The 12716-nt window shown below is 45.6% G+C and overlaps 1 protein-coding gene across 1 annotated transcript; it reads left to right on the top strand.

The window, feature by feature from the left end:
• The first annotated feature begins 3952 nt into the window (after nt 1-3952).
• Nucleotides 3953-4996, top strand: LOC117192095. The gene is made up of 2 exons (XM_033396797.1): nt 3953-4613; nt 4671-4996. Exons 1-2 carry the CDS (start codon nt 4334-4336, stop codon nt 4862-4864), a joined length of 474 nt encoding a protein of 157 aa, XP_033252688.1. The 5' UTR covers nt 3953-4333; the 3' UTR covers nt 4865-4996.
• Nucleotides 4997-12716: the final 7720 nt, after the last annotated feature.

The raw sequence follows: 12716 nt of genomic DNA on the forward strand, positions 1-12716 counted from the left end.
ATTAACGGAAAACTAAACTGCTAGCGAGGGAGGTGTGCCGGTGTGGGGAGTGTAAAGGAGAAGAAGTCGTGGCTAAGGCTAAATGCCGTGAGTGGCAAAAGATCGACGACAGGCAGCAGAAGGCAGCAGACAACGGCAACAGAAAGGGCGACGCGTCGCAGCTGCAGTGAAAATAACGAAAATGCATTTTAAAACCCAAAAAGCAAACGAGCTAACGAAAAGGGGAAAGGCGAGAGGCAGTACAAGAGAGGACCAGGAGCAGCATAACGTTGTCCTGCTTGGCAGTGTTCCACAGGACCAGGACCAGGACTGGCCACTCGCCGGACTGGTCATGGGACCACGGCCACCCTTTCGTTTTCCCCGTCTCCGGTTCTATGTATTTAAGTAATGATTTTGCAAAATATGCGCAAAAGTGCCAACACCAACGCCCGGCAATATGGTGCCCTAAATGGACTGTAACCGGAAGTGCGAATAGCGTGCAGCTGGAACAAGCAGTTGACCAAGATAAGATGTTCGTCGCCTGGCGAGGAGGGGCGCGGAGTCGGGGGCGGGTCTTTGGCTAAAGTCGGTCTTAAAGTGTTTAATGGACTTAAGCGACAATTTTGATGGCTAATCAGCGGAAAGGGAAAACTGTGCTACACAAAAGTTCACGCCAATTTGTCACGGTCTCACACAGATACTCGTACAAATACAGATACACAGTCGGACAAATGGATGGAGATACTGATTCGGACTTGCCATTAAGTGTGCAAAATATATCAAAAAGTGGATCAGGGCTGACAACGAGGCCTGCCTGCAATTTTTGGCTCGCGGAAGTGGAAATGGAATTTGTAACGGACCATGTATCCCACGTTTCTTTCTGCACCTCTTCCAGTGCTTCTTTCTCGCTCTGTTTGCCACGTTCCCCTGTGCGTTTCGACTGTTGCCTTATCAACACATTGTCGACAACATGCGAGCAGGCAGAGAGGCGGCAGGCAGGCAGATGGAATGAAACGAAAATATTGAAGCTGTCCTTTGTGGCGGTCGCCTTTTATCGAACACCCCATGCTCCGATGCCCCACTGACGGGGCCTTCATCCTCATAACACATAACATTTCTAAAGACAAAAACTGTAAAATCGAAGTACAATTGCCATTCATCGAGAGAGAGAGAGAGAGAGAGAGAGAGAGAGAGAGAGAGAGAGAGAGAGAGAGAGAGAGAGAGATAGAAAGAGAGATACACAGCAAAAGAGACTGCGACAGAGATATAGACATAGAGTGCAGACTCCGTTCACGTGTGTCCTGGGTTACGTATTTTCGTTGATTTTCATGGCATATTTTACACACACCTACGGGTACATAACGGGTCCCGGAGCTGTCCTCCTGCCAACCCCAGCGCTACGGCGGCGTACCTTTTAACGGGGCGCTGGATACCGAGAAGGGGCGGTATAACCCCAGCGACTATCGTCTGGATGAAATTCCCGGCCATCGCGGGATGCCCAGGATAAGCCTTTATAGTGGACCCATCGGTGCCATAGGCGCCTTGGTAGGTACTATACCGCCCGTAACACCGAGACCAGTAAGGTGTTACGTACGACCCACTGGAACCCCCCTTACGTACATTAGACTGTGGGCTGACGGCGTCGGCATTCTATGACCTGAGAAGGCAGGCTGAACCTCTGTTGAAATGGCTCATAGGTTAATGTCTCCACCGCCCCCGTCTCGTTATAACCTTGGCAGGCCTCGTTTAACGCTTCCTGGGCGTCCCACTATGGTGGGTGCGTAGGCTTGGTTGATTCATATCCCAACTAGCACCGATCTGGCTCTGAACCCTGGTGCTCATAAGGCCCAGGGTCAACCCTCGCATGGACCTCACTCCACGGAAAGACACCCATAGGATAACCACGGTGACTACGTACTGCGGCCAGGAATAACGATCTCGAGTGGAGATTCTTTTTACATGGACAACACCCCTCACACACCAAACACACAGATAGAGAAGATGACTGAGGACGCAGTCTTTGGTAGGCGCAATGCCCTTACCAGATCCCCACCACCGTCAGCACCTGCGAAAGCTCAGGGCTCGAGCATGTTCAAGCCCGGCCCGGATGGCAAAGAGAAGGAGCGACCGCATTCTGACCCATTAGAGCTGCTAAAAAGCCTGGGTACTCGGGCCAATGAGCTGGTCAAGAGGATGAACGACCAGCGGCATGTGGACAACGTGATGAAAGATTTAGCCCTGAGAGTGGTAGCCCTTCAGGCCCTGGTGGTCAACAATTTCGAGAAGCTGCACACCAGGACAATTGAGACCGCCACTACTGGTACCCAAACAGCTGCGAAGCCGCCGCACACCGGCTCAAAGAGGCTGCGCGAGTCGCCTCAAATGGCTGCGGAGCCCACAAAGAGGCAGAGAGGCACAAAGCTTCAACAAGCGTAGACCCAGCTCAAACCGCCGGCGCAGTCCCAGGATGAACTAACCCCCTCGGGTACAGTGGACCATGGTGCCACCCCAGCCGCTAAGAAACAGCTCAAGTGGCAGCAGGTGGGCCCTAGGGTAAGGAAAACGAGGTGGAACGTTGTGAGTTGCTGCGGACACCGCAACTCTACATCTATACCCGATACTAAGTCAGTATGGCTCTCCTCCGGCAGGCTCCGCTTATCTTAAACGACACGACAAAGAGTGCGTGCGAGAGAGACAGAAAATCAGTCTGAGCGTGACGTCGGGCGCTGCGTAGCCACAGAAAATTGATTTCTTCCTTTTGGCTACAAAAATGATCCAATCTGACCCAGATTCAGCAATATGATAGATATGGTCATTATCTATGATTCTGCGTTTTTAGTTTTCTCGAATGTGCAATATTGTGGATGCAAGAGATTTTCGTTCTTTGTGGGGGCGGAAGGGGGTGGGGCGAAATTCTGAGATAAAAGTTTTATAGTGAGATCTAACAGAAGTGCGGATACCAAATTTGGTTACTCTAGCCTTAATAGTCTCTGAGATTTGTGGATGCCCCAGATTTTCGTCCTTTGCGGGGGCGGAAGTGGGTGTGGCGAAATTTGGACACGAAACGGTCAAGGTCCGATATCACAGGAGTGTGGATACCAAATTTGGTTGCTCTGGCTCTTGCAATGAAGCCGACCATGAAACCTGTGTGTTAGAGAGAGGCAGAGCGAGAAAGAATGAAATTTTTTTCTTGATTCTGGCTATAATAATTATACGATCTGAGATTTTACACTCTAGAACATATAGTCATCCTCTACGATTCTGCGTTTTTGGTTTTATCGTATCTTTAAAAATGTAGATGCCACAGATTTTCGTCCTTTGTGGGGGCGGAAGTGGGCGGGGCGAAGTTTTGAAATATATTTGTAGCAGTGACATATCACAGAAGTCTGGATCCAAAACATCGTTGCTCTAGATCTTATAGTCTTTGAGCACTAGGCGCTGAAGGGGACGGACAGACGGACGGACGGACGGACGGACAGACGGACAGACGGACAGACAGACAGGGCTCAATCGACTCGGCTATTGATGCTGATCCAGAATATATATACTTTATGGGGTCGGAAACGATTCCTTCTGGACGTTACACACATCCACTTTTACCACAAATCTAATATACCGCAATACTCATTATGAGTATCGGGTATAAAAAGGGAGCCCAGTGAGCGCGAGCCAAGGCCAGACGCAATAATCATTCAACCCCAGTGCGAGCTTAGCTATAGCGACATCCTCCGTATGGTCACCAGGCGCCAGGATGGCAAGCTTCAGGAGGTAGGGGATAATGTTAACAGAATCCGGAGGACGGCAGCTGCGAGCTGCTGCTCGAGCTCAACGGCGCGAGCAAAAGCAACACAGCTAAGCTCAAGGAGGATATCAGCGCGGCACTGGGACTGCAGACGGGCATCAGGGCGGTGTCAGAAGAACTCTGCGTGGAGGTCAGGGATCTCGACAGCCTGGTCGAGAAGGAGGACATTGCAGCAGCGATAGCTGCATCGATAGACGCCCCCAGCGTGGACACCAGCGCCATTAAAAGTCTGAGGCCATCGTTCGCTGGTACGCAACTGGCAGTTGTGTGCCTGCCGCCCGTGCAGGCAAGAGCCCTGCTCATGGTGGGGAAACTTTAAGTCGGATGGACAAGCTGTAGGATCCGGGAGCGGACAGCTCAACGACGATGCTACAGGTGTCTGGAGTTTGGGCATCTAGCAATCAGGTGCAAGAGCGCGGTGGATCGCACCGGATGCTGCCTCAGATGCGGCGTGAACGGGCACAAGGCGGCAACCTGTCAAAGCGATCCGCGGTGTTTCATCTGCACCGCTAACAACAGCAATGAGACGAACCATTATGCGGGTAGCAGGAGATGTCCAGCAGCCAGGAGCGTGCCCAGCTTGCCGGCCCAATAATGAAGGTTATGCAGCTCAACCTCAACCACTGCGCTGCGGCTCAAGACCTGCTGAGCCAATCCATAAGAGAATTGGCAATTGCCCCCCCCATCCTCAGCGAGCCATATCAAACTAGGGAGTCCCCTGGGTTCATCTTGGATGCCACCAAAACGGCCGCGATATGGCTATGCGGGGCCACGCCATTGCAGCTTTCCCTCTCAAGCGCTGCTGCTGGGTTTGTGCGCGCCAAGGTCGGAGGTGTGTGGATATACAGCGTCTACCTTGCCCCAAGCCTGACGCTCTCCGTGTTCGCAGGTACTCTAGACAACCTAGCGGCTGATGCTAGAGGACGTCACCCAGTAGCCATTGGAGGGGACTTCAACGCGTGGGCTGAGGAGTGGGGAAGCGTGGCGACGAATGCGAGAGGTAGAGCTCTGCTGGAGATCATTGCGCCCCTGGACATCGCGCTCCTCAACGAGGGAAACAAGCATACCTTCTCCAGAGCATGAATAGGATCGGTCATCGACCTTACATTTGTCAGCAGCTCACTTTTTAATTCATCGGGCTGGAGCATCAGCAACATCTACACAGGGAGCGACCACAGGGCAATTATATGGGACACAGGCCAACAGACGTCTAGCGTAGAGACATTTGCGCCCAGATGGAGATGCTATCACGCCGAAACGCTCAATACGGCCCTGTTCATGGAGCTTATGTCCAACCTCACGGCGAATGGAAATGCTGAATGCATGGCCAACCATGTCATGGAGCATCTGGAGGCAGCATGCACTGCCAGGAATGCAACCAAGCTCGACGCCGCTACCAGCGCTCTCGCGGAAGCACTGCCTTTCCGCAATGGTAATCCACGTTTAGGGACTGCAGAAGGGCCCTCAAGGCGGCCATTAGGGATAGCAAGCGCCAGTGCTTTCTCAAGCTATGCGACTCTGCGGAGCAGGACCCATGGGGAAGGGCGTACAAGTTGGTGACGAACAAACTTTGCGCCAAGAGGCAGGCACCCCCATCGGCCCCCGACACGACAAGATCTATCGTGGAGGAACTCTTTCCGCACAGGGCTGACCACATCGGAGATGTCCGTTGCCTCACACTGCAACCGCACAGTCAGGCACACATCGAGGAGGTGTCACTCGAAGAAGTCGAACGCGCAGCCACGAGCATCAGCCCGAACAAGGCTCCTGGGCCGGACTCTATCCCGAACAGAGCCCTCTTGCTCGCCCTCTCCACGCGTCCGGACATCTTTGCGAAGCTGCTAAATCAGTGCCTTCGGGAATGAGTGTTCCCTGTGAGGTGGAAAATACAGAAGCTAGTGCTTATTCCCAAGCCAGGCAAGCCGCCGGGGACAGCGTCGTCGTATAGGCCTATCTGCCTGATCGACACCGCGGGTAAACTGCTTGAGAAGGTGGTTTGCGCGCGACTGGAACGCTCCATCGCGGAGGCTGGCGACCTCTCACCGCACCAATACGGCTTTCGCAAGGCCCGATCCACGATAGACGCCGTTCGTAAGGTGGTGGACATTGCCTCCGGTGCAATTGCCGGCACTCGGTGGAAAGGCGGCGGGAAAGAGTATTGCCTAGTAGTCACTCTAGACATTAAGAACGCGTTCAACACGGCGAGGTGGAGCTGCATCCTGAGGGCGCTGGAGAGTTTCGACACACCCAGGTACCTGCAGCGGATGGTACAAAGCTACTTTGAGAGAAGGCTGCTTTTGTACGACACGCAGGCTGGCACGGAGGAATACGAGGTATCGGCAGGCGTCCCGCATGGTTCAGTGCTTGGCCCCACTCTGTGGAACGCAATGTATGACGGCATCTTGCGACTCAGCCTCCCCCACGGAGTACACATGGTGGGTTTTGCAGACGATGTGGCTGTCCTAGTGGTGGCAAAAGACCTGTCCGTCGTGGAAACGACCTGCAACCAAACGATACCGCGCATTCAACAGTGGCTGGACCTGGTCGGGCTCGAACTCGCACCCCACAAAACAGAGGCAGTGCTGGTATCCAGCCGGAAGAAAGTCGAGACGGCGAACATCTCAGTGGCAGGTACCCTGGTTTCGTCTAAGCGCGCTATCAAATACCTTGGTGTCCTGGTGGACACACGTCTCTGCTTTCGGGAGCACTTGGCCTACATGCGGCGCCAATCTGGACAAAGGCCCTTCGAACAGCGAGCTACGCACGGGGTCTGGCAGCCACGCACCGCCTCTCTTTGATTCGGATCACCAGTGCCTTCCGAACGGTCTCGGACGAGGCAGCACACGTGATCGCGGGCATAGCACCCCTGGAATTCCTGGCGGAGGAACGGTCCACATACTACCAGGAAACACATGGCAGAGGAATGGACGCGGCGGCGAAAAGGCAGGTACGCATGGCGTGCAAACAGGAGGGTCTCAGGAGGTGGCAACAGCGCTGGGACACGACCACTAAAGGGCGTTGGAACCACCAGCTTATCCCGTCCATCGACGCGTGGGTAAGCAGGAAGCGCGGGCAGGTCAACTTTTACCTGACTCAGCTCCTCAGTGGTCACGGCTGCTTCCGAAGCTACCTTCATCGCTTCGGGCACGCGGACTCCGCAGAATGCTCTTGGTGCGGGCACTACGTGGAGGAGGATGCCGAGCATGCGATATTTTGGTGTGGCAGGTTCGCAGCGCAGCGCCAGCGGCTAGAAGAAGCGCTGGGTGGAGCCGTAGTCAAGCAGAGCTTGGTGCCGTGCATGCTCCAGTCCCCGGAAAACTGGGAGGCGACGAGCTGCTTCGCGGCGACTATTATGAGGGAACTGCGCGCTGTTGAGCACCAGACAAGAGTCCAGTTAGTCTAAACGAAGCCTGCACATGTGTAAAGCATTGCTTCACGGCCGTACCACACATGTTGGGCTTGCATAGCCTAACCTTTAATATAGTTTGCTTTAAGTATAAAATAAGTTGTAAATACAAGCAATTAAATGGAATTAAAAAAAAAAAAAAACACACACATGCACGGATACAGAGTTGCACTGGCCGTTCGGCTGCGATTTATTGCATTATCAATAAAGTGAATAAATTTTGAGGATATTGTGGCGTGATAACGGCAATTTTTATACCCGATACTCAAAATGAGTATTGGGGTATATTAGATTTGTGGTAAAAGTGGATGTGTGTAACGTCCAGAAGGAATCGTTTCCGACCCCATAAAGTATATATATTCTTGATCAGCATCAATAGCCGAGTCGATTGCGCCATGTCTGTCTGTCCGTCTGTCCGTCCGTCCGTCTGTCCGTCTGTCCGTCTATCCGTCTGTCCGTCCCCTTCAGCGCCTAGTGCTCAAAGACTATAAGAGCTAGAGCAACGTTGTTTTGGATCCAGACTTCTGTGATATGTCACTGCTACAAAAATATTTCAAAACTTCGCCCCGCCCACTTCCGCCCCCACAAAGGACGAAAATCTGTGGCATTCACATTTTTAAAGATACGATAAAACCAAAAACGCAGAATCGTAGAAGATGACTATTTGTTCTACAGTGTAAAATCTCAACCAGATCGTATAATTATTATAGCCAGAATCAAGAAAACAATTTCATTTTTTCTCGCCCTGTCTCTCTCTAACACACACGTAGCATAGGCGGCTTTGCTTAGAGTAAAACATTAGCGCCTAGATCTCAGAGACTACAAAAGCTAGAGCAACCAAATTTGGTATCCACACTCCTAATATATCGGACCGAGACGAGTTTGTTTCAAAATTTCGCCACACCCCCTTCCGCCCCCGCAAAGGACGAAAATCTGGGGATATTCAAAAATCTCAGAGACTATTAAGGCTAGAGTAACCAAATTTGGTATCCGCACTCCTGTTAGATCTTACTATAAAACGTGTATCTCAAAATTTCGCCCCACCCCCTTCCGCCCACACAAAGAACGAAAATCTGTTGCATCCATAATATTGCAGATTCGAGAAAACTAAAAACGCAGAATCATAGATAATGACCATATCTATCAGATTGCTGAATCTGGATCAGATCAGATCATTTGTATAGCCAATAGGAACAAATCAATTTGCAGTGGCTACGCAGCGCCCGACGTCACGCTCAGACTGATTTTCTGTCTCTCTCGCACGCACTCTTTGTCGTGTCGTTTAAGATTAGCGGCGTCTGCCGGAGGTGAGCCATACTGACTTAGTATCGGGTATAACCGTAGAGTTGCGGTGTCCGCAGCAACTCACAACGTTCCCCCTCGTTCTTCTTAGCGAATCGCATAAACTCGCATAAAGCTGGGGAAAGTTGTAGCTTTCTATCTGCCCATATGTACCTATATATATACATTTACCTATATATATACAAATTAAATAACTGCGGAAGCAGATTGCGTTTTTAAAAAGTTTTTATTTAACTTCTAAGTTTACAGATATAGATTTAAGTTGAGGGTCACAAAGGATTCCGGACAAAGGGTTTGCGCGATCTTAGTTTTTAGCTCGACTTTTCGGTGTCGCTTCTGGATCAAGACTGACTTGAACTTTTTGATCTTTGCATCGTCGATCCCTTTCGGGAATAGTTTTTCTATAAACATTTCAATTGATTTCGCCATCCCTAGTATTGGATTTCGTCATCCAAAGAGAGAACTGTAAAATGCCTAAAGTGCAGGATCTGCAGAAAGCCGGCTGTGAGATTGTTTATGAGAAGCCGGGTGTGGGCAAACATTGGTTTTCCATTTAGGCGAGTGTCAAAGATTGGGATTGCGGCGGGAGCCATTGAGATTGTACATCTTAGAAATCAATTAGGCGGAGGCCCAAGATTGAAATTGTTTTCGTTTTGGAAAGCCAAAGATTGTTTACAACTCGTATAAGAGCTCAATAGAATTGGGTACGTTAACTCCCCCCATTCTTAAATGTTTCGTCCCGATACATTTTGAAGTTCTGATAGAGCTCTAATTTCTTCTGACAGTATTTGAATGCTGCTTTCCACTATTTCTTCTGACGGTATTCTTATTGATTTAATAAGTACAATTTTGGTTAGTTTATAGCCGAAGTAAAATAACATTATCAATATCAAAATGATTAAAAATAATGTTGTTAATGGTAAGGCCGTATTACCTAATGTTATAAGGGGATTTAAAATATTAACATTATCAAAAGAAAATTGCTTATCATTCGATTGTATATAATCAACTAATTCAAAATCGCTATATCTATGATGCGATATATGTCTTAGAATTTGACCCTTATAATTTAGGTGGGTTATATTATTTATTAAAATTGTGTTGTTGAATATAAGGAGATACGAACCTAACAAAGATGTATTGTCTACGATATTTGTCTGAAACTAATATGGCACCATCCTGAATGATGTCTATTTCTTTGTTTTTTTCCCTTTTTTTAGTGCAGTTGGCTTTAAAGCCATTAAGTAAATTGGTGAAACAGGTCTTCTTTAAATTTATTTGTGCGTAATTGTTAAAAGTTTCACTTTTAAAATTATTCATTAAATAGTATTTCTCCTTACATTCATAAACTTTTTCACTTATAACTAACATTCCATCATGGTAAAACTTGCAAATATCTTTAATTTGAGGATATTTTATATTAATGATTATTAAATCTGCATTTCGAATTATTTTAACCGTTGCAATGTCCAGCAGATCAGACAGTTCAACAGGATGTTTTTCATGCTTATAAATGTCCTCTATTTCGTTTTTATTTAAAATTTTTGTATTGAAAATGTTTACTTTTAAGAGGGTTATGGTATCAACTAAAAATTGGGAAGGTCAAAAGTTATTAATTTTAAACGATGCTTTCTCAGTATCGTTTCTTCATTGAAGATGACATTTTTTAATGAATTTAATAGCAATTCAATTTCTTTGAAAAATTTGGAATTTATAACAAATTGTTTATTATTATTTTCAGTTAATTCATTTACTTTATTTTGTATTTTCAAAAAGTCGTCATGATCAGGGCTGCCTGCTATCCATTTCCAAATGGTACCTAATTCATTAATTCCCCTTTTATTCCGTTTTGGAACTAATTCTGAAATCATTAATTTTAATAGACATTGATATTTCCCACTCATCGTCTGAATTAATTGATTTGTTGACATATTTGGATTCTATATCAATTATCTCTCTATAAAAACTCAAATTAGTAATATGGAAAAGTTCGGCGTATGTTTCATAAGTGTAAACGTCTCTGTCGTCTTTGAGCAATAGATAGTCACTATGCGTATAGTCAATTACTTCCGAAGTCGTCAATATAACAAAAGTCAGTATAAGTATATTCGCATACATTTTCTGGAAAAAATATTTCATATTTAAGGTTATCTTTATGTATAATTCTGTTTCTATTGTTGATTTCAATTTTATTCGGTCGATTTTCCTTAACTACCTGCTTTTTGTATCGGCATTGAAGTTTATTTCTTTCCCCGAATTTCTTTTCATAAACTACTTCTCCTAATTTATAATCTTTTTCTCTTCTATCTTTGTTACGTAGCTTAAGCATTTTGGTCTGAGCTTACTTAAGTAATATTGGATTATTTTTGTGCTCTATATTGTTATACAATATGTCATATGGCATTTGATTGGTCGTTGAATGTATCGTCAGGTTATATTTCAGTGCCGCCCTTATTATTATTTCTGAATAATCTGTTAGATTTAGTTCATCCTTGATGCACCGCGCTATTTCTGTTAGTGTGGAATGTACCCTTTCTACCTGACCATTTGAGGTGCTGTGTCTGGGATCAGCATAATAAATAGTTAAGTTACTTCTTTGTATGAATGATCTAAATTGTGCTGAAGTAAAGCTTGGTTCGTTGTCAGTCATTAATGATGTTTCTAACGGAAAGTGTTGCAAAATTTCCATTACCTTATTTTCAATGTTTAATTTACTTTGAATTTCCTTGACCACCAAGTATTTGGAATAAGAATCTATACAAGTTATGAATGTTAGGTTTTGGGCATAGTGTATGTCTAAATGTAACTGATCTCCTTCTTTTGCTGGAATGAAAGCTTCCCCAATTGGAATTTTCTTTTAATTTTTTGTTCAGGTTTGGCCAATAATACAACTTAGTTATTTGTTTGTAGTTTTCGTCTAGTCCTCTATGGGCTCTGCAATGTGTTTCTTCTATAATCATAGCTTTATCTTCTGAATTTACTACATCTTGGAGGATTTTTCTCGTGAAGAGAAATTTATTTATGAAGTTTTCCTTTAGCTTATTTTGGATAAGGTATAAATCTTCTAAAGTGCAGTGTATTTCTGTGGTTAAGTGAGGCTGAATAAATTCTTTTAAAATGATTAGCAGATTGTCAACCGTATCAAATTCATAAACTTTTACTAATTCATGAACTGTGAATCTAATAGTAGCTGCTGTTTAAATTGGTTTAGAGGCTTGCTAGTCTCTTGAATGACGTTTTCAAAACTACTCTCTGCTGAATGCTGAGTATTTATGTCTGGTTCTGATTCTGTCTGGTCGACATCACTATCTGTCATATGATTTATTTTAATCCGAGATAAAGCGTCCGCTACTACGTTAGTTGAGCCTGGCTTATAAATGATTTTTGGTGTGAAACTTTTTATGAAGTAATACCAACGTTTCATTTCAACATTTGGATTTTTTTGCGACATTGCAAAGGACAAAGGTTGGTGATCTGTATGTATTTCAATTCCACTCACTCCGTATAAATAATTTCGCAAATTTTTTAATGCCCATACAATAGCTAATAATTCCTTTTTATTAGTAGCATATAATTGCTCGGTTTTACTTAAAGTTTTAGAAATAAATGTTATGGGATTCCCATCTTGCGACAAAACTGCACCTATTGCTATGTCCGATGTATCTGTGGTTAATGTGAATTTTTTATTGTAAGCTGGTTGTACTAATTCAATATGTGCCATTAAACTGTCCTTTAAATTATTAAATGCTCCAATTGCTGGTTCATCCAGCTGTATTAATGTTTTCTTGGATGCCCTTCGTGAAACTTTCCCATTTACACCACTCAGATATTTTGTTAATGGTTTGGCAATTGTGGCATAATTTCGGACAAATTTTCTGTACTACCCTGTTAGTCCTAAGAAGCTACGTAGCTCTCTGATATTTTTAGGAATTGGATAGTGTTGTATTGTGGAGATTTTGTCTGGATCTGTTTTAATGATATTTTGGGAAACAATGTATCCCAGAAATTTGGTTTCCAATTGAAAGAATTTAGACTTCTCTAGGGAAATTTTCATATTAGCGTTTTGCAATATCTGCATTATATGAATAAGATCTTTATAATGTTGTTCTATAGTTTTTGAAAATATTATTATATCGTCCATATAGACGTGACAAGTTTTCCCAACTTGTTCTCTAAGTATATCGTCCATTGCCCTTTGGAAAATCCTGGGAGCGTTTGTCAATCCCA

Source organism: Drosophila miranda (assembly GCF_003369915.1).
Source record: "Drosophila miranda strain MSH22 chromosome Y unlocalized genomic scaffold, D.miranda_PacBio2.1 Contig_Y1_pilon, whole genome shotgun sequence".
Taxonomy (NCBI): Eukaryota; Metazoa; Arthropoda; class Insecta; order Diptera; family Drosophilidae; genus Drosophila; species Drosophila miranda.

What these genes read in the sequence shown, in the direction of transcription:
- LOC117192095 (XM_033396797.1), top strand. Translation starts at nt 4,334, where the DNA reads ATGTCCAGCAGCCAGGAGCGTGCCCAGCTTGCCGGCCCAATAATGAAG. An exon ending in TGTGCGCGCCAAGGTCGGAG is followed by an intron (nt 4,614 to 4,670) that starts GTGTGTGGATAT and finishes CCGTGTTCGCAG; the next exon opens with GTACTCTAGACAACCTAGCG.